General features: G+C 43.8%; 1 protein-coding gene across 2 annotated transcripts in view; it reads left to right on the forward strand.

The window, feature by feature from the left end:
* lrrk2 (leucine-rich repeat kinase 2) overlaps positions 1-23387 on the forward strand; it is a 50394-nt gene extending 27007 nt beyond the window's left edge. For both annotated transcript variants that reach the window (XM_049575240.1, XM_049575239.1), the window contains exons 18-52: positions 37-207; positions 1705-1969; positions 2054-2242; positions 3275-3390; positions 3977-4049; positions 4354-4550; positions 4639-4889; positions 5894-6042; positions 7374-7467; positions 7581-7767; positions 7858-8039; positions 8158-8381; positions 8607-8734; positions 8909-9127; positions 9234-9435; positions 9857-9945; positions 10068-10255; positions 10352-10506; positions 10595-10741; positions 10827-11018; positions 11198-11344; positions 11568-11680; positions 12362-12552; positions 12848-13008; positions 13139-13309; positions 13566-13666; positions 13878-14090; positions 15329-15522; positions 15598-15670; positions 15823-16013; positions 16665-16817; positions 17844-18070; positions 20787-20855; positions 20941-21077; positions 22514-23387. In XM_049575240.1, coding sequence (XP_049431197.1) covers positions 37-207; positions 1705-1969; positions 2054-2242; positions 3275-3390; positions 3977-4049; positions 4354-4550; positions 4639-4889; positions 5894-6042; positions 7374-7467; positions 7581-7767; positions 7858-8039; positions 8158-8381; positions 8607-8734; positions 8909-9127; positions 9234-9435; positions 9857-9945; positions 10068-10255; positions 10352-10506; positions 10595-10741; positions 10827-11018; positions 11198-11344; positions 11568-11680; positions 12362-12552; positions 12848-13008; positions 13139-13309; positions 13566-13666; positions 13878-14090; positions 15329-15522; positions 15598-15670; positions 15823-16013; positions 16665-16817; positions 17844-18070; positions 20787-20855; positions 20941-21065 — 5547 coding nt within the window. In that variant the 3' untranslated portion in view covers positions 21066-21077; positions 22514-23387. The remainder of the gene's footprint in view (positions 1-36; positions 208-1704; positions 1970-2053; positions 2243-3274; positions 3391-3976; positions 4050-4353; positions 4551-4638; positions 4890-5893; positions 6043-7373; positions 7468-7580; positions 7768-7857; positions 8040-8157; positions 8382-8606; positions 8735-8908; positions 9128-9233; positions 9436-9856; positions 9946-10067; positions 10256-10351; positions 10507-10594; positions 10742-10826; positions 11019-11197; positions 11345-11567; positions 11681-12361; positions 12553-12847; positions 13009-13138; positions 13310-13565; positions 13667-13877; positions 14091-15328; positions 15523-15597; positions 15671-15822; positions 16014-16664; positions 16818-17843; positions 18071-20786; positions 20856-20940; positions 21078-22513) is intronic.
* The last annotated feature ends 383 nt before the right edge of the window (positions 23388-23770 follow it).

Below are 23770 nucleotides of genomic sequence, written 5' to 3' on the forward strand. Positions count from 1 at the left end.
TTTAACTTTCTCTTGTCCCTCTCTGTTCGCCGTCAGCTGCGTAAGTCGCTGTGTCTGGCTCTGTCTAAGATGCGGTGCGACCCACAGCTTAACTACAGCATGCTGGAAAAGGCCTGCGAGGACGGAGACACGATATTGGCTGAGTGTCTGATCGAGCTCGGCACCGACATCAACAGGAAGACCAAAACAGAATCTCTCATCTACAAGGTCAGAGGTCACAAAAAATCACATATTTTATAAGTCAAATCAGGTCATGTTGAGTTTGATGAGGGAGGTTTTGTTTTTGCTCCTGTCAGTCTGTTCTATTTTATCAAGAAAGTCCAGAACAGAATTTAGAAATTTCTTGATCAGGAAACACATTCTGGATATTTGGATATTTTTCAGTCATGCTAACAGCACGGCTCTCCCGCTGTGGTCCAGCCTGAAATGTTAGAAATTATTGAGTGGATTGCTGTGACATTCGTCACACATATTTATGTTCCCCTCAGAATGAATTATTGTAACTCTGAGGATTCCCTGAACGGATTAAATTTTAATTGGTCCATAACTTAAAAATGTTAGCATGCTAACACGCTAAAGCACTGTTTCTCAAACTATGGCACTCCTCAAGCTCCCTCTAGTGGCAGCGTCCTCTGATTAGAACCTGCCCTCTGTGTGAACTCCACACAGCTAAATATGTTCGGCAGTGGTGGTACTTGGAGAGTTTAGTATTTTATTTTAATATTTTTTCTATTTTATTGTGCTAAACAAACATAATATCTGCTAAACTGCAGCATGTTAGCGTTGTCATGCGACCATGTGAGCATGCTGACGTTTAGCTTAAACCACCAGTGTGCCTCAGCACATGGTTGTAGATACTTTTTGTGTGGACAATTTTTGGACTTCAAACCTGGAAAAAGTTTACATATGAGGATAATGCTGGAACTATTCAAAGATCAAGTCTGTCCTGCATCTCTCTTTCTGTCTCATTGTGTCATACGGATTACTGTTAATTTATCATGTTGATCTGTTCTGTACGACATCTATTGCACGTCTGTCCGTCCTGGAAGAGGGATCCCTCCTCAGTTGCTCTTCCTGAGCTTTCTACCATTTTTCCCCCTTTAAAGGGTTTTTTTTGCAGAGTTTTTCGTTATCTGCTGTGAGGGTCATAAGGACAGAGCGATGTCGTATGCTGTAAAGCCCTGTGAGGCAAATTGTGATTTGTGATATTGGGCTTTATAAATAAAATTGATTGATTGATTGAATGTGGACCGTTATATAGTATTATTGTATTTCCACAGTTGGCTGTTCTGTCACTGTTGAACTTTACTACCATCTACTGATTTATAGATGTCTGGCATTAATACCAACATGGTCGAACGTCAGGTCTCATGCTAACGAATGTCAAAGTTCCATGTCCAAGTTTCATGTGAGTCAGGCCATCATTTTTTTATTCTGTAATCCAGCTGACAAACAGACCAACAAACAAATAAACAAACAAAAGAAACTAGAAACATGACCTTCTTGGTGGAAGTAACAACATTATGACTGTGACCAGACATTTGATGAAAGCTTTTGGTGTTTGATAGATGTTGTTGTAATGACACATTTCAAACTGTGCCAAAAACAAATTCAGTTTCAGCACTCAGCCCTGCTAATAAATAGATGAATCAATATTAGTATAATAATCAATCCTAATCCTGACCTCTGTGCGGTCTCTTTCAGGTGTGTGAGAGAGGCGGTCCTCTGGATCTGGTGGAGCTCCTGCTCAGCCGAGGCGTCCACGAGCAGCACCTCCGCAGGGCTCTGGCTGTGAGCGTGAAGCGTGGCGAAGGACCCACCGTCATTCAGCTGCTGGGCCGTCTGGGTCTGGACCTCAACAACAGCGCCCTCTGCCTCGGGGGCTTCAGGCTGGGCCGCCTGGACGCCGCCTGGCTCAGCCCGCTGCTGGCTGACAGAGGCCGAACGCACAGTCTGCGTTACAACAACAGTGAGGAAGAGTCGATGCTTTGTCTGCTTTGTAACTGTGTCAGCTGTCAGTCTTAATGTCTGTGTCTCGTGTTCTGTCTTTAAGGTAAAGGAATGAGTTTGGCCAAGTACATTGACTCTTTGCAGAAGTCCAAGAGTACCAGCGGTCCTTCAAGATCTGTGACCGACCCCTGTCTGACCTCCGGCTACATCTCTGACGAGAGCGACGACTCCAGCTTCAGCTTTGTCTCCGCAGATGACAGCTTGTTTTTAAACGACGACATGGAGAGTGACGGTAAAGCACACAGACATCACAGAGAACAATCAGGGGTTAAACTCTTAAACTCTCAGGTTGCAAATGTTCTTCAGACTCTAAGTGTGTCCTCTTTAGATTAATACGCCTGAATCAGTCAATATAACTCTACTACAGACTGAACCATGTTCAGTCTAAATGAATTAATCTGTTAAACTGTAGCTGTGTTGTTCTCCAGCGGGTGAATCAGTAACATCAGAAGTTCATACACAGTAACATCCTGTATTTTTCTTCCCCAGTGATCAACAAGTCGTCCATCTGAACTCTGTACAGTCCGTTTCACATCAAAGAAGTCAAATTAATTAGTTATAGATGTCATTGATTTATGATTAGTCTCAGTCTGTTCTTACTGTACTGATACATAGATCTCATTTTTTTCATGTGGCGTTTGACAAAGCGAGTTATTTTCTCCTGCAGGGCGTCTGTTACTCAGAGCACTATCAAAAAATGGAGCAATGCCATCACTGCAGTCAGTTTCTCCTGATTGCTTTAGTGTTCATCGTTAGCAAGGTTTCTACCAGGAGCTGAATTAACCACAGAGGTCTCTTCCTCTCCAAAACAAGCTGATCAGCTGATTAAAGCTGATAAAAACACTGAATACAAAAAGTTTCATGTTACAAATCAGTGTGTCTCAGATGCTGTTTGGCATCACAGGAGTTGGAGCCGAGGTACCAGCGTTTGCTGAGCTTGTTTCTCTGATGACTTCAGATCCAGACGTCTCATGACTCAAATCCTTCGTCCAGTTAGACCATGTAGTTAAAAATAACCAAGATCTAAAAAGTTTATCATAGAAATGTTTCTTAAAACTGGACAAAGGTCAATTTTTGAAGCTCCTGGCAGAAAACCACAACCCTGACACGTGTACAGGGGATATGACGTCACTGACGGGCAATGCTGACGAAAATAAAATATCTGAGCTGCTTCCTGACATGTTTTTCCCCCTCCGATGATGATGATGATGATGATGATGATGATAACGTCCTCTCCTCTCACTGTGGGCTTTTCCTTTTGCAGGAAGTGATTCACTGTCCGGAGTTCTGTCTCCAAAGGCTCGTAATAATTCGTCAGAAGAGCTGAGAGGAGGGTCGTGCAAAAAGAAGCAGGGCCGCCGCAGACACGCCAGTGCAGAGGTAAAACCTCTTTAGAAACATCTTCATCCAACCTCTGTTGTTTTAACTGGACTGTGTTAAAACATCATAAAGCAAAGTTTTAATTACTCGGAAGTTAAAGGAGGACGACGCCCATTTTGTAAATTCATACATGTTATTCCTGTGGTCTTAAACAATCCAAAAAGTCTGTAAACAGGAACAACTTTCTCCCAAATCCAAAATCTAGAGTGCCAAAACTCATATTAGTGATGTCACAGGGTATAAAGTCTGGAGCTGCTTCAGAGACACTGACTGGTGAAAGAAAATCAGACGTCCATTCATCGACTATGGAGCAGCCAGACTTTATACTTTATGACATCACAAGTTTGAGACTTCCTTCTCTGGATCCTGGCTTTGAGAGAGAGTGGCTCATGTTCACTAATACTGATTGATCTTCCTTCAACCATGGAAATAATACATTGGAATTCTCACTTTAGGCACCGCTCCCCTTTAAATATTCACCTTCCTTTCAGCTCCTTTCTCAGTAACAGATCTGTAAATCCTGCCCAGCTGTCCATCTGTTCTCTCACTGTTGGTTTCTCTCTCTGGTGTCTGTGTTTTTTTCCAGAGCGGCCAAACGGAGAACGAACACAGTGAACATGTGCACAGGAGATATGGAAGGACCGGCTCCAGCCAGAAAGGTTTCTCCATCAGATTTCCTTCTGTGTGACTTTATTCTGATCTTATCAAACACAACTGCATCAAAAACAACAACTTTGTTTGGTTTGGACAAGACCTACAAACACACCACACTTCCATCCATAATTGCAAATAAGTTTAAGTTCTATAATGCGAGAAGTTTTAGTTTTTTAAGAGGTTTATCAGAGCAGCAGTGTCTTATTGAAGTCCATCTCCTCCTCCACATGTCACTTCACTGATGTAAAAGCTGTTAAACTCACGGCGTCTCTCCATCAGACGGTGTGTAATGGTTTATCTCGTCCCCAGTGTTTGGATCAGGTGAGAGCTCTGCTGCTCTGCCTAAAGAGCGAGAGAGGATCCGCCTGTTGGACCTGTCGGGTAACGAGTTGGACTCTCTGTCTTGTCTGATGGACGACGGCATCGTCCAGCAGCAGCTGGGTCATCTCCTCCGTCTGGACCTGAGCCACAACAACCTGCTGGAGTTCCCCTCAGCTCTCTGTCAGGTAGCATCTGATCTGTGCTGCATCAACATGATATCAGATAATTAAAGACGTCTTCACTGACGTTGTATTTGTTTGTGATTTCGCTCAGAGTTTGAAGAGTCTGACCCGGCTGGACCTGCAGGGGAACCAGCTGCAGTCGCTGCCGGTGGAGCTGCTGTCTCTGCTCTCACTGAGCATGCTGAACGTCTCTCGTAACTGTGTGGGTCCCGTCCTGACCTTTGACCCCGCTGTCACCTGCCCATCACTGCGCCAGCTCAACCTGTCCTTTAACAAGATCACCACGTTCCCTCAGGAGTTGGGCCGCGCCATGGACCAGCTGGAGGAGCTGTTTTTGGAAGGGTAGGCTGCTGGTTTGAATCCTCGCATGAGCAGAGGACGTGTTTGTTCTTTTATACTTCAACATGGCTGCATACGTCATCCAGAGGAGGCTGTCATCACCACAGCACCTATTAGGGAAAGTGTTCCTATAGGGTTCTGCGTAGACGACTAACAGCGTACACAGAGGTTAAATCATGTCTCCAAATTTCTACTTTAAACAAACCCACTAACATCTGCTAACATCTGGCTTTTTAATGAGATAGGTTACAATCAGTGTTCACTTCTGTGACAAATGCACTCTGCAGTAGTCACAGGTATTTATCAGCTCCAGCTCTGATCAGCAGTGATAGAAACACAACACCTGGGTTGAAGTGCTAATTTTAGCCCCTTTGCCGGAACGATTCAGTGACACGTCACCATAAAATACCATCCATCTGCTTCCAAGCAGCGCTCGAACATTGTTCAAAGTTTAGTCTGTACCGAGTTTTAGAGAGAGACTGAATAAGTAAGTAGGGATAAGTATTGTTAAGATTTTAGCGATACTACTACTCTTACTGATACTGCTCATCCCATAGTACCCATATGTGCTGTATGAAGTTTATGAGAACATCATGTATCCATATGTCGAACTACAAATTGATGAAAGGATTTCTGGTTACTGTTCATAAACACGCTCGCCAGTGAAAGCCAAACCCAGATTGACTCTCGTCTTCACTATATTTGTGATTTTTTGGTACTGTGTCTTGGATGCTGTTGCTGCTGCTGCTGCTGCTGGTGGTCTGGCACCTGGTCACGTTTTAATAAAGCCCTGCCCTCACCTGAGTGCTGTGGGGGGGACACGCCCACAAATATCCAGAACACAGAGAATAAGAAATAAAATAGTAAAATCCAGGCAGAGTCACTGCAGATAAACACACCGCCTCACAGTGATGATGGAGGGGGATCACTGCTGTCTGAGTCTGTACTTTGTTTCTATGAAAATCCTTCAGAGTTTATCTTTAACAGTTTCCTCTTTGTCTTTTCAGGAACAGTATAACGGAGCTGTGTGTGCCTCTGTGTCTGCCTGAGATCAAACTGCTCGATGTGAGTAAGAACAGTGTGGAGAATATTTCTCCAGACTTCCTGACCGGCTGCCCCAAACTGGAAACCTTCAGCGCCTCCATGAACCAAATCAGTGAGTTCTATTAACTGTTCTATCAAAAGCACGGCTCTGTGAGCTCAAGATATCTGAGGATATTTAAGCAACAGATGATCATCCAGACAGTTAGAATTAGACTGTTGGCATGGCTGTAAACATACTTTAAATTTTGAAAGATTTAAATCTCCAGTGTGTAGGATTCAGGGCGATCTATTGGAAGAAATGGAATATAATCTAATTAGTGTGTTTTCTTTAGTGTATAATCAGCTGAAAATACGCATCCTTGTGTTTCCGTTCCCTCAGAATGAGCTGTTTATATCTACATAGGGAGCAGGTCCTCCTCTTGGAGATCACCATGTTGCACCGCCATGATTCTACAGTAGCCCAGAACGAAACCAAACACTGACTCTAGATAATAATAATAATGATTTTATTTAATTTAAAAGGCACCCTTTACAGCTCCCAAGGCCCCACCCTGGGTGCAGTGTAGCTGAAAGCACCCATGGTGCTGAGGCATGAGGTGGGGACGGTCAGGGGGGCGGAAGGGGGTGTACTCCTGGAGGAGGTCAGAGAGATAGGTGGAGACTGGGTTGTGGAGGGCTGTGGAGGGTAATCGATCCGGTACTGAACAGGGAGCCAGTGTAGTTGGAGGAGAATGAGGGTGATGTGGTTGGATGATTTGGTGCAGGTGATGATCTGAGCAGCAGAGTTTTGAATGATTTGAAACCTGTTGATGAGTTTGGTGGGAAGGCCAGAGAGAACTGTCAATACGAGATGTGACAAATGCATGGACCCAGTGATCAGTGCTGGACTGGGACAGTGATAGGCGGAGTTTGGAGATGTTGCAGAGGTGAAAGAAAGCTGTCCGACACAGGGACATTGATGTTTTCTCAGCAGCCTCTCTGCGACGAGCAAATCGGGGAAAAACATCTTTATTCAGTGTCTTTAGTGGTTTAAATCAGCAGGGTCCTTATTTATAAGACAGTTCGCAGGATCCATATTAGATATGTACATATGGACAAAAGCCAACAATAGCATGTGCCAAAAAACATTCAGCAGTTACTACAATCCTGCTTCCAGCTCACCATCTGCGTCGCCAATTTCCCATCTCCAAAATATTGGTAAGCATGGATCAAAGTTTCAGAAACACCTGAACAATGAACACTGAAACAATTCTAACCAGGAGAAGTTTCAGCTGGTTGCAATCTGCAGTCCTCACTGATGGATGCCTTTAAATCCTCCACACTGCCAGCTGGTTTATTTGAAGAATGGATCTGTATAATCTTGAGTTTCAGGAAAGGATTCTTTTCATGATATTCATACTCTGTGATGTGGAGACATAGAAAGATCTTTACTGTCCTCTCCAGGTTCTCTGTCACATCTGCCCTCCAAGATCACAACACTGAAACTAGCGAACAACAGCTTCACGTGTGTTCCTGAAGCCATCCTGCATCTCCCAAAGTGAGTCACATAATTAGCTGGTTTTTATATTGACTGCTTGATTTCAGCCGTACCAAAAACATTTCACGTGTCCCTCCTCTCATACTACAAACACTTATTCTCTTTGTGTCCAGCCTGCGTTCAGTGGACATGAGAACCAATAGCATCACTGATCTGCCCGGTCCGGGACTCTGGGAGTCCAGCAACCTCAGAGAGCTGATGTTCAGTCAGAACTGTATCAAAGTCCTGGACCTGAGTGGGCCCATCTACAAATGGACCAGACTGGAGAAACTCCACCTGAGTGACAACAAGCTCACTGAGGTACAGAAGACTTTAAGAGTTTGTCCTGACGCCGTTACTGATCAGTTTGAAACTAAAGAACGCCTCGCCTGATGAATGGTCTCTGTTCAGATCCCTCCACAGATCGGCCTGTTGGAAGGCCTGACCTCTTTGGATGTGAGTCGTAACGCCAACCTCCGGTCCTTCCCTGATGAGATGGGGAAACTGGGCCGACTGTGGGACCTGCCGCTGGACGGCCTTCGACTCCAGCTGGACCTCAAACTCATTGGCAGCAAGACCAAAGACATCGTCCGGTCAGGGACAGATATTAATGTTGAATACTTTTTGAATACCACATTGTTGTAATCTCACATCTTAGTTATGCAGTTTACATCATCTCATAATGAATACCTCTCCGCCTCGCTCTGCCAGGTTCCTGCAGCAGCGTCTGAAGAAGGCAGTGCCGTACTACAGGATGAAGCTCATCGTGGTGGGGAACGCAGGCAGCGGGAAGACCACCCTGATCCAGCAGCTGATGAAGCTGAAGCGTTCCCAAGTAAACTCAAAGCAGAACGCTGTTGGTATTGACGTCAGGGACTGGACCATCAGAGAACGGGACAAGAAGAAGATGGTGCTTAACGTCTGGGACTTCTCAGGTTGGCCAACGTATAAAGTCAGAAGTGAATGTGATGTTGTTGAAGGGAAAAATAGCCAAGAAACACATCACCTTAAAAAGATAAAGCCACTCGTGGTTCAGAGGCTCAGTCCTTCAAACAGGTGCAGCTGCAGGGATGTGTGTTAAACAGTGAATTAGATCGTAGTAGACAGTCCAGGTGTATGGGTGTGGTTTGACTTTCACTTCCTGCTTCTTTGTCACACAGGTGGAGAAGAGTTCAGCGGCTCTCACCCTCACTTCCTGACGTCCAGAGCTCTGTACCTGGTGGTTTACAACCTGAGTAAAGGAGCCAGTCAGGTGGACGCCCTCAAACCCTGGCTCTTCAACATCAAGGTCAATCATCAGCCAAAGACTCACAAAGTCCCAGTTTGATGAAGAAATGCATCTCATAAAAATGTTTCCATATTTAATGATAAAAATGTTTTGTAAATCATATTAAACTCTGAAATATAAATTATGCACATGTAAAGATATTATAAATATAAATCCTTCCCTCCTCTTCTTCAGGCTGTAGCTCCTCTGTCCCCTGTTATCTTGGTGGGAACTCACACAGATGTGAGCGACGAGCTGCAGCTTCAGGCCTGTCTGACCAAGACCAGAGAGGAGCTGCTGAACCACCAGGGCTTCCCCGCCATCAGAGACTACCACATGGTCTCCGTCTGCGAGGACTCAGACGCCATGACCAAGCTGCGCAAAGCCATCGCCAGAGAGGTCACCAGCTTTAAGGTGAGAAAAAAACAGATTAAAGCTTTCCTTTCCTTAGCTCTCCCCTCCTCCGTCTCCTCATCTCTTCCTCTCCTCCTCTCCTCCTCTCCTCCTCCCCCTCCCGCAGATCCAGGGCCAGCCTGTGATGGGCCAGCTGATTCCAGACAGCTACGTGGAGCTGGAGCGCCGCGTTCTGCAGGAGAGAACCAGGGTTCCTCCGGAGTTCCCCGTCCTCAGACACCAGGAGCTGCTGCAGCTCATCCAGGAGAGTCAGCTGCAGCTGGATGAGGCCGAGCTGCCCCACGCTGTTCACTTCCTCAGTGAAGCCGGTCAGTCGCCGTCAGAGCTGCACAGGCCTTCAACTGTTTGGGGAAGACGTTTTGATTAAATACAGAGTGATAATTCATCATTATCCTTGAGCTCTCCTTCATCTCAGCATCAGTGCTTCATGACAGTAACCTGCAGTAAAAACAGGATTATATTAACTGAGGTCTTTAGTGTGCAGAGAACAGCAGTGTGACTGTATGAATCTAAATCTTACCGTGCCTTCACTTTGTTAACATGTGCAGTCTGTTTCTCAGACACTGGTAGGAGGAGAAGGAGGAGGAGTAGTAATCCACATGTAGATGTTGCTAACCTGCAGCACACTTAACTTTTAATGATAACTTTAATGTTTTAAATATTGTCTGAAGGCTCAGCAACATATCTGACCACTCTGTTTTTTTTTCTCTCCTGTTTCTGTCATTAAAGGAGTTTTACTGCACTTTGATGATCCTGCTCTGCAGCTCCAGGACCTCTACTTTATCGACCCACAGTGGCTGTGCAACATCATCTCACAGGTAGATTCATCTAAATGCATGCAGTCGATGACACACACTGCAGGCTTCCTAGCCTTGCTAGCCACATTAATGATTGAACAGCTAATCCTATGCATGTGTTGTGTTGCCTGTTCTCTGTGTAGAAGCTGACATCAAAGAGCTGTGGCTTCTGGGAGCACCCTAAAGGACTCGTCCAGCGCTCAGTGGTGGAAAAGTTTCTGTCTGAGACTAAATGTTTCCCCAAGAGTCACCTGACGCAGTTCTTCAAACTGCTGGAGAAGTTTCTGATCGCTCTGCCCTTCAGCGAGGACCAGCTGCTGATACCCAGCAGGTATGTGTTTCAAAATCTGAAGCCACAGACGTCTGAGTTTTTGGATTGTGTCGTTGTAGAGAGATCGTATCACTCCACTCATCTCTTGCTTTACAGTTTGTCCAAACACAGGCCAGTGATCGAGCTGCCGCACTGTGAGAACTCAGAGCTGATTGTGCGTCTGTACGAGATGCCATACTTCCCCATGGATTACTGGTCTCGCCAGATCAGCCGCCTGCTGGAGGTTTCTTCTTACTTGCTTTGTGGAAGAGGTAGATTGAACTGACAGTAGACACTCTTTCAACAAAGGAGCGACTCTGTAGATGCAGATAAAAACAAATCTTGCTGTGTGTTATTCAGAAAAACCTGTGCGGCCCAACCGTATCTACTGGAGGAGAGGCGTGTACCTGAGCTGGTCTCCCGAGGCCTACTGTCTGGTGGAGGCTGCCCCCGAGGAGGAGAACCCCTCCAGCTTTGTCAGGGTGACCGTGCCCTCCTCACGCAAAGGTGTCGTTGTTTCTAAAAAATTAAAGTCCTGCATTACACAAAATATCTCTACCGTGAGCTGACTGTTGTGTCTGTTTCCGTCCAGGCCGGGTGCTGCTGGGTCAGGTGGTGGATCACATCGACTCCCTGCTGGAGGAATGGTTTCCTGGCCTCCTCAACACCGACATGCATGGCAGTGGAGAGGCTCTGCTGAAGAAGTGGGCTCAGTACAGCTTTGAGGATGGCCAGGAGTGGAGCAAGATTCTGCTTGAGGACCTCTTTCCATATTTTGAAAAGGGTACATGAATCACACTAACAAACAGCACCTGTTTCCTCAGGATCAATTCAAGAATGTTCCTTTAATTTGTAAAAGTCAGGTACAAAACATTGTGTTTGGATCCTGCTATCATCCAACATGCATGGCTCCAGATTTGTCAGATCTGTTGTGTTAATGATTATCGTGATGGTCGATCACAGATTTTTTGCTGCCGAGCAAGGAGGACCCTAGCTGCACGCTGCCCATCTCTCAGATCGCTCCTGACCTGCTGCTGAGTGACCAGCCTGCAGGAACCATACTGGACAGTGAAGAGCTGCATGTCGACATGTCGAAAGAGAACAGACTGGGTACTTCTGCCTCAGGCTCCATATATAATAACAATTTACTTTTTTCTATTTTTAAATAACTTATTATTAAAACTGACAGTTTTGTTAAAAATGTACAAGACAAGGATCTCCATGCTTTTTCCTCCGTTTGCTTTTCTAGGTCAAAAATGTATCAGTTTCTTTTCCTGGTAATGCCTTTAAAAAATTAAGTTAAACACATAAATACATCTTAATTTGTTTACAGGGGACGGAGGCTTTGGGACCGTCTATCGAAGTGTCTACAAAAATGAAGAAGTAGCCGTGAAAATATTCAACAAGCACGCATCAGAGCTTTACATCAACAGACTGCTCAGACAGGTACCACTGAACATTTGCCTGCTGTTTGTCTGATGAAGGTCGAGTTAGCGAATTTTGCAAGTTAGACAGTGTGCAGGAGATTCTCTACAAGTTGTTAACTACTGAAAACTGAAGGTAGAAAAGTTCACTCAGCAGAGGGCAGATCTCCTCCAGGCAGCCGTGTTCCAGCTGCTACGTGGCCGCCTGAGTAGATTGAAACCACTGGAGACAGTTCTTGTAATTCCTGCAGATGCACTGCAGCACGTTTCAGAAGCCTATGAGAATACAGCCCTTGTCTATTTTTGACAGCACATTGCACAGAGCAGATGAGTTTTCCTGCAAAAATCACTGTATTTGAAATATAGATGCACCATAATTATGAGGATAAATGTACTTTGATAGTTAAAATATAGCCAGACATCTTTGATCCATGTCGTTCATAACTGGACTTTTAATGGTGTCAGCTTTGTCGGCTGCAGCACAATGAAGTATGAAATAATGATAAACACATAACAGGCATAAAAGAAAACATTTAACTCGTAGCTGACTCACTTACTGATGTTAGAAACACAAATCTCAAGGAAAAATGACCAAGTCTGCAAAATCAGGCAGCCTTTTCTGGCCCCCACTCTTTCCTAACCTGTCGTTTTCGGCCTCCATCGCTCGTCACTTCACTTCTTTTCATGTCGTGTTTTCCTGCAGGAGTTGGCGGTGTTGGGTCGCCTCCGTCACCCCAGCTTGGTGGGTCTGCTGGCAGCCGGCTCATATCCTCAGGTGCTGGTGATGGAGCTGGCTCTGCGGGGCTCACTGGACTCACTGTTTGAACACGAGAACGGCGGCCTGAACCGAAAACTGCAGCACAGAATCTCTCTGCAGGTGGCAGACGGACTCAGGTACAGAGAGATGGAGGGTGACTTTACGTTTCAGTTGTTTTGGAAACTGTGGTAAAAGTCTTAATTACGGTATGATACAATACTGTGTCATTCTTGGGTAAGCCAAGTGCAGAGCTGTTAATAACATCATAGGAAATGTGTTGTAAGAACATAAAATCTCGTCATGATAAAGAATCAAAATTAGCATCAGGATTCTGACTTTTCTTTTTTAAACCAGATAGATCCTTAAAGTCAGCGTCAAATTTTGTGTGAAGAAAAGAAAATGTTCAGGTCCCTGTTTAACCTGTGTGATCAGGTACCTTCACTCCGCCATGATCATCTATCGGGATCTGAAGCCTCATAACGTCCTCCTGTTCAACCTCAAGACCGACTCTGAGATCATCGCCAAGATCACCGACTACGGCATCGCTCAGTACTGCTGCAGCATGGGAGTGAGGAGCTCTGAGGGCACGCCAGGTCAGACGCCTCCTCAGACTTTATACATCCTGATTATATCTATCTGACCTGAGGTTCCTCTATCAAACCAGATCTTTCAGCAGGAGACATTTTGTTCAGCTTTTTATACTGATATCTGTGTATGTGGCAGGTTTCAGAGCCCCTGAGGTCGCCCGAGGTAACGTGATCTACAACCAGCAGGCTGACGTGTTCTCGTTCGGCCTGCTGCTCTACGACCTGCTGACTTGTGGTGAGCGCATCTCTGACGGCATGAAGTTCCCCAGTGAGTTTGATGAGGTCGCAGTGCAGGGAAAACTGCCAGGTAAGGCTGACAGACGTCTGTTGTGCTGGTGTATGGTCTGGTGTCAGCCACCGTCCTTTTTAAAGCTGCTGTGCTGAGAGAATTATTTTAGGAGGCACATCACGAGATCAGACTTTTTAATTTAAACAAATGTTCTTATTTCTTAAATGTGATGCTGGACCTGAATTCTTCAGGATATTTAAATACACAATATGTAATTTTCTGCCACCAAAGGTCACTCAAACATGACCTCACCTGTTCTCCGTCTTGCCCACAGATCCAGTAAAACATTACGGTGTGTCACCCTGGCCGGGCTTCCAGGCTCTGATGAAGGACTGTTTGAGGGAGAGCCCTCAGAGTCGACCCACGTCTGCTCAGGTCAGGACCTGAACACTGTGGAGAAGGTGTTTTTGTTTTTACTGTGCAGAGGCACAAAGAAGGCATAGCTTTGTAAGATCGCCCCCTGGTGGTGCTGGAAAGACCAACACACTGTGACAGGAAGCAGTGCAGAAACACGCCGAGGCTTTGATGAGATTTCAGAACCAGTTAAAACAAAATAAAGTGTTTGTGTCTTGTGTGATGCGTGCAGGTGTTTGATCGGCTGAACTCAGGAGAGATGCTGTGCCTGATGAGGGAGCTGGTGGTTCCTCGGGTATTCAACGCTGAGTGCTTCACAGTGAGCTCCGGCTGCAGGGACGGAGCCTCGAGCAGCCACACGGCCTGGCTGGGTGGAGGCAGCAGCACCCACAGACAGGGCTCCATCACAGCCATGGACCTGGACACCAGCAGGGTCACCACACAGGTATTAACAACACTGCTGATCACCTCAGCATGGAGGGTCAGATCTTCATTTCACATCTTTAGTTTGGTTTTATTTATTCTTAACAAAAACTAAACGAGCTCTTTTATTGGCTGGGCTTTTTTTTTTTTTCAAAAGATTTGTCTTTATTAACAGATACTCAGATTACAGAGCAGCTGTAATCTGCTCCCCAGCCGGGTCATACCAAAGACTATAAAAATGGGACCCATTGCCTCCTTGCTTGGCACTCAGTATCAGGGGTTGGAATTGGGGGGTTACATCACCACTTGCTCACCGCTGCTGCTCACCGCTCCCTCAGGGGATGGGTCAAATGCGGAGAACACATTTCACACACTCAGGTGTGTGACAATCAGTGGGACTTTAACTTTAACTTTTAACTTTAGCTGCAGTAAGAAAAATGTGTCAGATTTCCATTTGTGCATTTGAAATTATTATTTTAAAAAGAAAAAGTAAAAATACAAAGATACCAGAACAAAAACAAACTTTAAAAACACTATTCCTTAAATATATCTACAGAGAGGATGTATTAAAACTAAACTTTAATGCTGTAATTAAAAGTTAAAATCAGTTCTTAATATTAGCATCAGCCCAGACTGCAGTTTGTCATACTTTCATTTTGTCATGTTTGGCTCAGTAAATATGAGGAAGTATCGGGTGACACGTGGCTGGATCACTGTCTCATTCCTCTTGTGATGAAACATGTTTCACTTTCACTGGAAGAGGATCAGGATGTAAATTTGTAACATCTCTCCGAGGAGTTTAGTGTGAATCAGAGACACAGTGAACCACCTAAAGGAGTCTCACGCATAAACATGTTTGCTGTGACTGAAAAATTAATAACCACAATTAACCTGCATGTCTTGGACTGTGGGAGGAAGCTGGAGTGCCCGGAGAGCATCAGTGCTGACACGGGGAGAACATGCAAACCCCACACAGAAGGACTCCGGCAATTAGTTATTTTTTCCAAATCATTCAGTGTGACAGATGGTGAGCAGGTCTGAGGTGCCGTCTGTGGATGTTCAGTCCAAACAGCCATTTAAAGTTATTACAGAGTCGTCATGTCACACAAAGCAGTGCTTCCTCACATATTTAACACCACAGTTAAGGACCAGTTGAACCTGCTCTGTAACAGACTCAGTGTCGCCCTGTCATTTATTTTCACAATGAAAATATGTCTTTGTTTGACTCATGTTTAAAAGTTTTCTCTTTCACTCCTGCAGAAAGTCGACACCAGTCCCGTCTTGTGTCTCGTGACCGTCCAGATCCCAACAGAGGCCTGTGATTGGCTGGTGGCAGGCACCCAGTCTGGCTCCTTAGTGGTCATCAGCACTCAGGACCCGTCGACTTGGCACCACCTGCAGAGTGTCACAGACGCTGTCACCTCGCTGTACTTCCATGTCCACCCTCGCCGCACGTAAGTGTCTGTAACATCACTGTGAAGTGATGTAAGGCTGGAGGAGAGTTAACCTCCTTTTTCATCTCTCCTCAGCCAAAGAAAGAATTACCTGCTGGTTGGAACAGCTGATGGAGTTCTCACTGTTTATGAGGACTCTGTGCTCAAGGTAAATATTAGATATTAAATTAATGAGCCATAAAAGATGATTTTTGTTTGTTTGTTTCATTCGAAGGCACTCTGAGGTTTTGCTCAGATGTCACTCCGACCTCGTCCAGCAACAGTTTGGAACTTCATTTCTTCTCGTTCTTGTCCCTGCAGCAGGAGAACGGGCAGCCAGTTAAAACTCTCACCGTGGGAAACGTCAACACGCCCGTCATGTGTCTGGGTCAGTCGATGCATTCTCTGGACAGCAGGTCTGTGTGGGCCGGCTGCGGAACCAAGATCCTCTCCTTCACTGCCGAATACGACGTCTGCAAGAACATCGACACGAGACCAAACCTCATCTTCCAGTGAGTCTGTGTCCTGTGGGGCAGTCAGAGGTCAGAGGTCAGAGGCAGTTCGTAGGTCAGAGTTTATTAGACAGGTTTGGAAACTGAACATTTTTGTGGTTTGTATGAGCTTGTTGTGTTTTTTTTTGTCTGTTCAGTAAAATCAAACCCGATATTTCGTGGTCCGGCTACACTGATGCTATCAGTGTTATACCATTTGTAAAATTAGCTGGATTGTTTTCTGACTCCAGTGATCCAACCATTTCTAAACCCTCCAGAGAGCTGTCAAATGAAGGCAAAATTTACTGATAAAAGATGGAATCATCCATATTTTTATCCATACTTGTTGGCGTTTAGCATTTCAAAAACAACATTTTCACTGCGGTAAAAAAAAAAAAAAGGACTCGCTCTCGCACTATCTGCACACAAAGGACACACCTGTGTCAATGACGCAGTCTGACAGCACAATAAAATACTCATCAAAAACTCGTGGATCATAAATCTGAGTTTTTCTAAAAGTTATCTCTGCATGTTTGACAAGATGAGAAAGTTTAAAAGTAGAAAATAATTAAGGTTTGATTAGAGTGAAGCCTGAGTTTAAAGGTAAAGCTTTGTGTGTGTGTGTGTGTGTGTGTGTGTGTGTGTGTGTGTGTGTGTGTGTGTGCTCCTCAGGCAGCAGCGGTCATTGGCAGGTGAGGCGTGTGTGTCTCGGATGGTTGTGGATAAATATATTTACCTGAGTAAGTCTGGGACAACGACTGTGGAGGTTTGGGATAAGAGGAGCGAGAGGATGGTGGACTGCATCGACTGTGCTCAGATCATCAGGTACAACACACACACACACACACACACACACATATGTACATATTAGGGCCCGACCGATTTATTTGCGATTGACACCGATGTTAACACTTAGATTTTCATCACTAATAAAATGCAGGGAATATGGTGTTTTACTTAGAAATGATGTCCTTGTTTTACTTTGTGCACTATAACCTCCCTCTGTTAAGTTGTCAATAATAAGAAGAACTCTGGTGCTGTGAACATACATGTGAATGTATTAATTCATAGAGACTTAACATGATTGTTTTATTTCCCAGAGGTTTACTGCCTTTTTGCACATCATGTTTTTGATTTATTTTGTGTTCAAATTGTTCATATGCTGCTTGTTCCACACAATTTCTGACAATAAAAGTATTTGAAAATAGTAAAAGGTTCTTCCTTCAATTTATATCTTTGTAACGAGTGTTTGAACTATATTTAAGCCATCAAAAGCAGGTATTTCTGGGTTTTTTAAATTGAAAAACATAAAAATTTAATCGGCCGATATATCGGTTATTGGATTTTTTTATTCCATAATGTCGGAATTGGCATCGGCCCCAATCGGGCCTTGATACATATATCTTTCATGTTGCTGTATTTAATTGTGTTCTGTTGTTTTTAAATTTATTTTTTATTTTTTTTTAAAGGGTCCATTCACAGTTCAAAACATAAATGTTACCATTTGATGCACCGTACCTTAGCTTGATTTAGCTTAGAGCTAATTTGCATTTGCAGTCCCTGTTTTAAACAGAACAGGAAGTCATGTGTTTTGCATTTTCGCAATCCGTTTCCTGCCATGAAGAAAATAACAGACTGAAGTAGTTGAGTTGTAACTTTCAACAGAAACTCAAAGGTTAAAGACTGTTTGACTAATCAATCATTTGACAGAGCAGAAACGACACCGACACATCAGTCAGCACTTAGCAAGAGAAATCTTTCTAACACAAACTATCAGGATCATAAAAGTATACAACTAAACAACATGACTTTGTGTGCTGAGTCGTGTTTGTCCGTCTTCTCGTCCTGCAGACACGACTCTGGCTGCAGAGGCAGGCATGGCAGCGAGGCGGAGCTGCCCACTGAAGCGGCTCCTTCCTGGGCCAGAGTGAAGGCCCTGCTGGTGCAGAGCGCTGCAACTCTCTGGATCGGCACCAGAGGGGGCCACCTGCTGCTGCTGGAGATCTCCAAACACCAGACGCTGCAGGTCATCGGCCCCTGCTGCCGCTCCATCCGCTGCATGGCCTCTGCGCTCATAGGTGGGTGCTAAACCTGTTTCTATTTATTTAATCATTAATGCATCTAGTGTTAGTCTCTGTGATGTCAGCCTGAGGTCACATGTTCAAGACACTGCTGTGTATCGTCATAGTGTGCGTGTGTGTGTGTGTGTGTGTGTGTGTGTGAGGAACACAAACTGTCTCACAGTCATCATGACAGAAACCTCACACTGACACTGAGTGACCTCACTGGATTTTGGAGCATCATGTTGCCTGAAGTTGAATATTAATAAGGACAAAACATTTAGTTAAAACTAACACAGCTCCCCCTGTGGGTCAGGAGTCCACACTGACACCTGTTATATAACACGTTAATACAGAGGGATTTCACTGACTAATACGATCCTTATGACTGACCTCATTAGGATAAGTCTTAGTGTTTTAAATGAGATAGTGATAATCTTTGGTGCCGCAGGAGAAGTTAAGGGAAAAGATTATTTGTGCACGCACTCAGTCATCATCTTATTTGCATCTTTGTTCCACAGCTTTAAGATGAACTTTATGTCTTAATTTTCTTTCTGCTGGTTTATAAAGAAACAGCAGCAAACTTCTTAAAGTATTTGAGTGAATTAAAGACATTCATAATGCTGCAAACAGTTGAATTTAACACAAAGGGATGTACATCACCCCCAACCCTTGGAATGATACCAATATCTATTTCACAATGAGTATTACTAAGATATAACAAAATGATGAACCATTTTCTTTGGGATGGAAGAAGATCTAGAATTCATATGGACAAATCATGCCGGCCAAAGAAGGGAGAACATGAAATATTATAGTATTTCTATTGAAATGGCAAAACTCACCTGACACTGGGGCGGAACAGATGCTGCTTTGGACTGGATCCTGACTGAACAGGAACTTACTTCTCCTTTTAAACCCACTGAAGCTCTCACGCAAACAAAAAATGGGAATAATTAGAGTATGCTTAATCCTATTCTAGCGTTGGAAATGAGTTTCCTCCGTGGGGTGGCTGGGCTCAGCCTTAGAGATAGGGTAAGGAGCTCGGACATCTGGAGGTAGCTCGGAGTAGAGCCGTTGCTCCTTCTCGTCGAAAGGGGTCAGTTAGGTGGCTCGGGCATCTGATCGGGATGCCTCCTGGACGCCTCCTGCTGGAGGTGTTCCGGGCATGTCCCACAGGTAGGAGGCCCCGGGGTAGACCCAGAACATGCTGGAGGGATTACTTATCTCATCTGGCCTGGGAACGCTTTGGGGTACCCCAGGAGGAGCTGGAAAGCGTTGCTGGGGAGAGGGACATCTGGGGTGCTTTGCTTAGCCTGCTGCCCCCGGGACCTGGCCCCGGATAAGCGGATGAAAATGGATGGATGGATGGATGGATGGATAATCCTATTCAAGCTTATCCAAGAATAGTCTGGCAAGAAGTACATAAAAATATAAGTTTTCTCATAATACTCAAAAATATTCTGCCATATGACACAATCCTGAAAAAAGTAGGCAGACAGTCTATTGTGCTGAGTGGTAAAGAAAAGGTAACAGAGGGGGAATTTTCTTTCATATAACAGGGTGAGGGGAAAAATTTAACCTGGAAGGACGAGTCCACTTTTGGAAATATCTACAGATTAGAGACTGTATTAAGATAAAAATCTGACGACTGCTGACAATGTTTCACAAAGCAACAAAGTGGTATGAAATATGTCCTTAAATAAAAAACAATGGTCATCTGAGGATGATATGGGATGCAAGAGGAGTCCAGAGGCAAATTTATTCAATATATAATAATAATTCACAGATATTATCACACTCCAGCGAGACTCAACAGAAAGTCGATCTATGTTGGAAATGCAGCAAAGAACGTGGCACATATATGCATGCATTATCGGTGTGTCCTACTGTATGGTTTCTCCCCTGTGGAGGAACGTTCTGGATTATTTTCGTAGATGGTGAGAATGTGAACTGCCCAAGATTATGTCTTCTTGGTGACAAAGTTTAGTGCTGAACTGAAATAAATTTGTATTTATAATATTGAAAACTGGCCTTATAACCTGTGCTCGCATGACTTTAAGGTAAAAAAAAAACCCCAAAGTGATAGAAAAATGTTATTGTTAATAAACAATGGGGCAGTTTCAACAGATATATGTCTGGAGGGAACAATGTGATCATGTAAAGGCACTGATAAAGCCGTATTTTACACTTGTAAGTGACAACAGAACGATGTCACACAGCCAGAGATTAATCTTTTAAATACATTAACATGTTAAATGACCTTTTACTGTAGATAACAGCTGCTCGTGTGTGGATCAGATCAAATGTTTCAGTTCTAAGTAAGTGTTTTCTCACACAACTATATAAATGACAGCAAATTGCCTCGTGCATATTGATCTGAAATTTTCTCCACACCTGTTAAAGCGCATCTTAAATACAGTGGAAACAGTCAGAGTCAGAAAATGAATGAAAACAACTTAAGAAGAGCTCATAATACAACAGCTGTGTTTTTCTTTTGTCCTCTGTTGTTGTGAGTCATGTGAGTGTGTCGGAGCTGTTGTGTGATAAAATGTGTGAAACAACCCGTCGTCCTGCTCACAGTTTGCCCATGTGTTAAACTCAATATGTTTCCTGTCCCCCTGTTCTCTGTCTTTATTATTTACATGTTGAAATGCTGCATCTAAACACATTTTTCTGTCAGGCGTCTGTGTCTCCTGTCGATAGTGACCACAAATAATTTTTTCATGAACAGAAACACTAAACTGGAAGAATGTGGTGCTGGTTTTGGGCAGAAGGATCCCACAGGACACACATCATGTTGGTGAGTGAGATGGTTCATTGTTGGTCGCACACTTTGTGAATACAGCTGTCATGCTGTCGGGTCTAAAGTTTGTGTCTGCTCTCAGAGGAGGAGTCCGTGTTGATGGTGTGGAACAGCACTCTGCCGATGGAGGTCAAAGACCTGAACAAACACTGCCAGAAAAGAGAGCAGATCGCAGCCAAACTGAGAGAGCAGCTCCATCTTGACTGAGCCCACACATCTGTATGTATGGACTTTATTCCCTTTACAACCTGAGCTTAGATTCATGTCTGATTATTTTATTTAACGCAACTACAAGGAGCTTTCATTTGGTGTTGAATTTGGCGCCTCCCGTGGACAAAAGCAGAACTGTTTCAACTGAACTGTCGAAAAGATCTTAAGCTGACCAGTGCAGGAATTTGTTGAGACCCAACTTATCTGATTATTTATTTAAACCACATTTTCACAATGTATATTATAAATAAAACAGACATATTACATTCCTGTGCAGGAGGCAGAGGGACAGTTCAGAATCAGTTTTTCCTTTCAAATCCTGCAAGTTTCCATCTGTTGAATGAGCGACCAAGTATGAGTCATGTTTTCACCCGCTGATCTATCACTGTCCCTTTTAGCTTTTTTTTCCCTTCAGTCTTTTTCTCTGTGCTGATCCTTCCCCACTATCCAGTGTAACTACCAAAAATAATGTCAAATATAAAATTCTCGATAGAAAAATCTCCTTTGCTTCCTGTTAACTGGCTAGCGAACGATTCACTGTCGAACTTTGCCTGGGAAAATGTAAACATGGACTCTTTCGGTCTGCGTGCTGTAAATTGTTTCATCTGATTTCGCAGGGCATCTGACCCGGGGACAGGCGGTAACAGAAAAAGCCAATCTTCTGATGGTCTTGTTTGCTCATGTAGATCATTTAGAAAGGCAACAGTTTTAAATTAGCGTTTTATAATAAAGCTGGGTAAGTTTAAAAATGACTATACCAGCACCCTAATGTCATACGATAGCGTACTTTATTCAATATGAATGGAGCAGTGTGTAGTGTAGCCATTCTTTTAAATATTTTGGTGACATCTCTGCACGCTGAACTCTTTAAAAAAACACTGCACCTGATTTCACCATACCACAGACTAGCTGGGAGAGTCTGCCATACACTCAGTGACAGGGCTAACTGTTAGCATCATACAGCTAACTTTAACTCACGCTTATTGATGGGTTAAACTACTGAGTTGAGCTGTTTGGTGCCAGTGTGAGTTTGTTGGGAATGTTTAATGGCTCAGTGTTGGATGTTAGCCGGTGCCGCTGCTGTGTTAGCTCAGGCTAACCAGGCAGGCGTTGAACTGATCATTCGTCGGGCAGCAACAGAAAGTTTGCTGATCTGGTGGGGAACTGGGACGGTTCAGGGTCAGACACCTGGTGTGAAAAGGATCAAATGCAGGTATAGTATGAGTGGAGCAGCTCTATTTCACAACATGTTGAAAACACCTTTTAGCTGCTTTAATGTTTTTGGCGTGTATTTAATTTTGCATGCATATGCCACATTGTGGTTCACACCAATATCCAGAAAAATAATATGATAATAATTTCCACCATCTTGCCCTCACCATGTGCAGTAGTAGTATTTGTGGTATTGGCAGTAATATTAATTTTGTTTTATCTTTTGTTCACAGAGTGTTGGTGGAAAAGGGATCAACTTTCCGGTGGATAGATGTGTCAGCAGAACACATTAAAGGAGATGTTTACCTCATTTTCTGACAGCCATACTTTAATCCAAGTGCACTGATGAAGAACTGACGATGAGGAGGGGACGCGATGCAATGAATCAATCAAAGGAAAATATAAAAATCAGGATGCACATGAACTAAGAGGACAATCTCTGTAATTTGTGAGGAGACATTTTTCTAAAAGGGACACAGATGGTGTGATTTGTGCTGTTATCATAGCCGAGAGCAGCGCACATGTCCAGACGCTCCGCATGAACTGACATGTTTGTTTACCTGTATTATGATTTTATTAAAAAAGAAACTGAAACTGCAGAGAAAGCCAAAGGAACAGAACATTTTTTAAAGTGTATACTTGGTTATTTATTCTCATGTCTGTGTTTATGTGTGTGTGCGTGTGTGTTTACCTGTGAGCTCATTCACTCCACGTCAGTAAACCGAACACAGGACGTCTCAGACATCTGCCGGCTTTGTACAAGGTTTTATGTCATGTTTCCTGAAGTGGTTTGTGATGGTGTCAAACTGTCAGTAAATGCTGGTTTATGAACTGTGATGGCGGCTTGCTGCTGATGTTGTTGTCAGAGGATCATTTTACCAAAGAACACGGGGGACAGGAAGAAGTGTTATTTTGTTTTTTTAAATTTTGAATACTTGAATTAGAGTTTTAGTTATTCGATTTTTTAATACAATTTGCTGTTTTGTTTCTGCTTCTCCTTTTTTCCCACAGATTTCTTTAAACAAAGCATTTTGTATTTATGTTGGATATTGCATGTTTGATATTGTGGTATTTGTGTTTCTTACATTAAAGCTCCAGTGTGCAGGATTCAGGGGGATATATTGGTAGAAATGGAGTCTAATATAATCAGTGAGTTTTCTTTAGTGCATAATCAGCTGAAAATAAGAACTGTTGTGTTTTCCTCACGTTTATATCTACATATGGTCCTCATCTACAGAGAGCGCCATGTTTCTACAGTAGCCCAAAACAGACAAAAACCACTTGGTGCTTCTCAAAGTCAGTGAAGGATCCATAAACGGCCTATTCCAGCGTGTGTTCACCAAATGCTAGGAAGGAGTCTTGGACCCAACTTGGAAGAACCTGTCCTACCAAGGACGCATCCTTGACTTTGTGAAGCACTGACTGGCTCTAGATAAGGTCATTCACGTTTGCATGTCAGCCACCATAGTTAGCAGCTCCTCCGTAAAGGG

The sequence above is a fragment of the Epinephelus fuscoguttatus genome, linkage group LG4 (assembly GCF_011397635.1).
Source record: "Epinephelus fuscoguttatus linkage group LG4, E.fuscoguttatus.final_Chr_v1".
In the NCBI taxonomy this organism is placed as follows: domain Eukaryota; kingdom Metazoa; phylum Chordata; class Actinopteri; order Perciformes; family Serranidae; genus Epinephelus; species Epinephelus fuscoguttatus.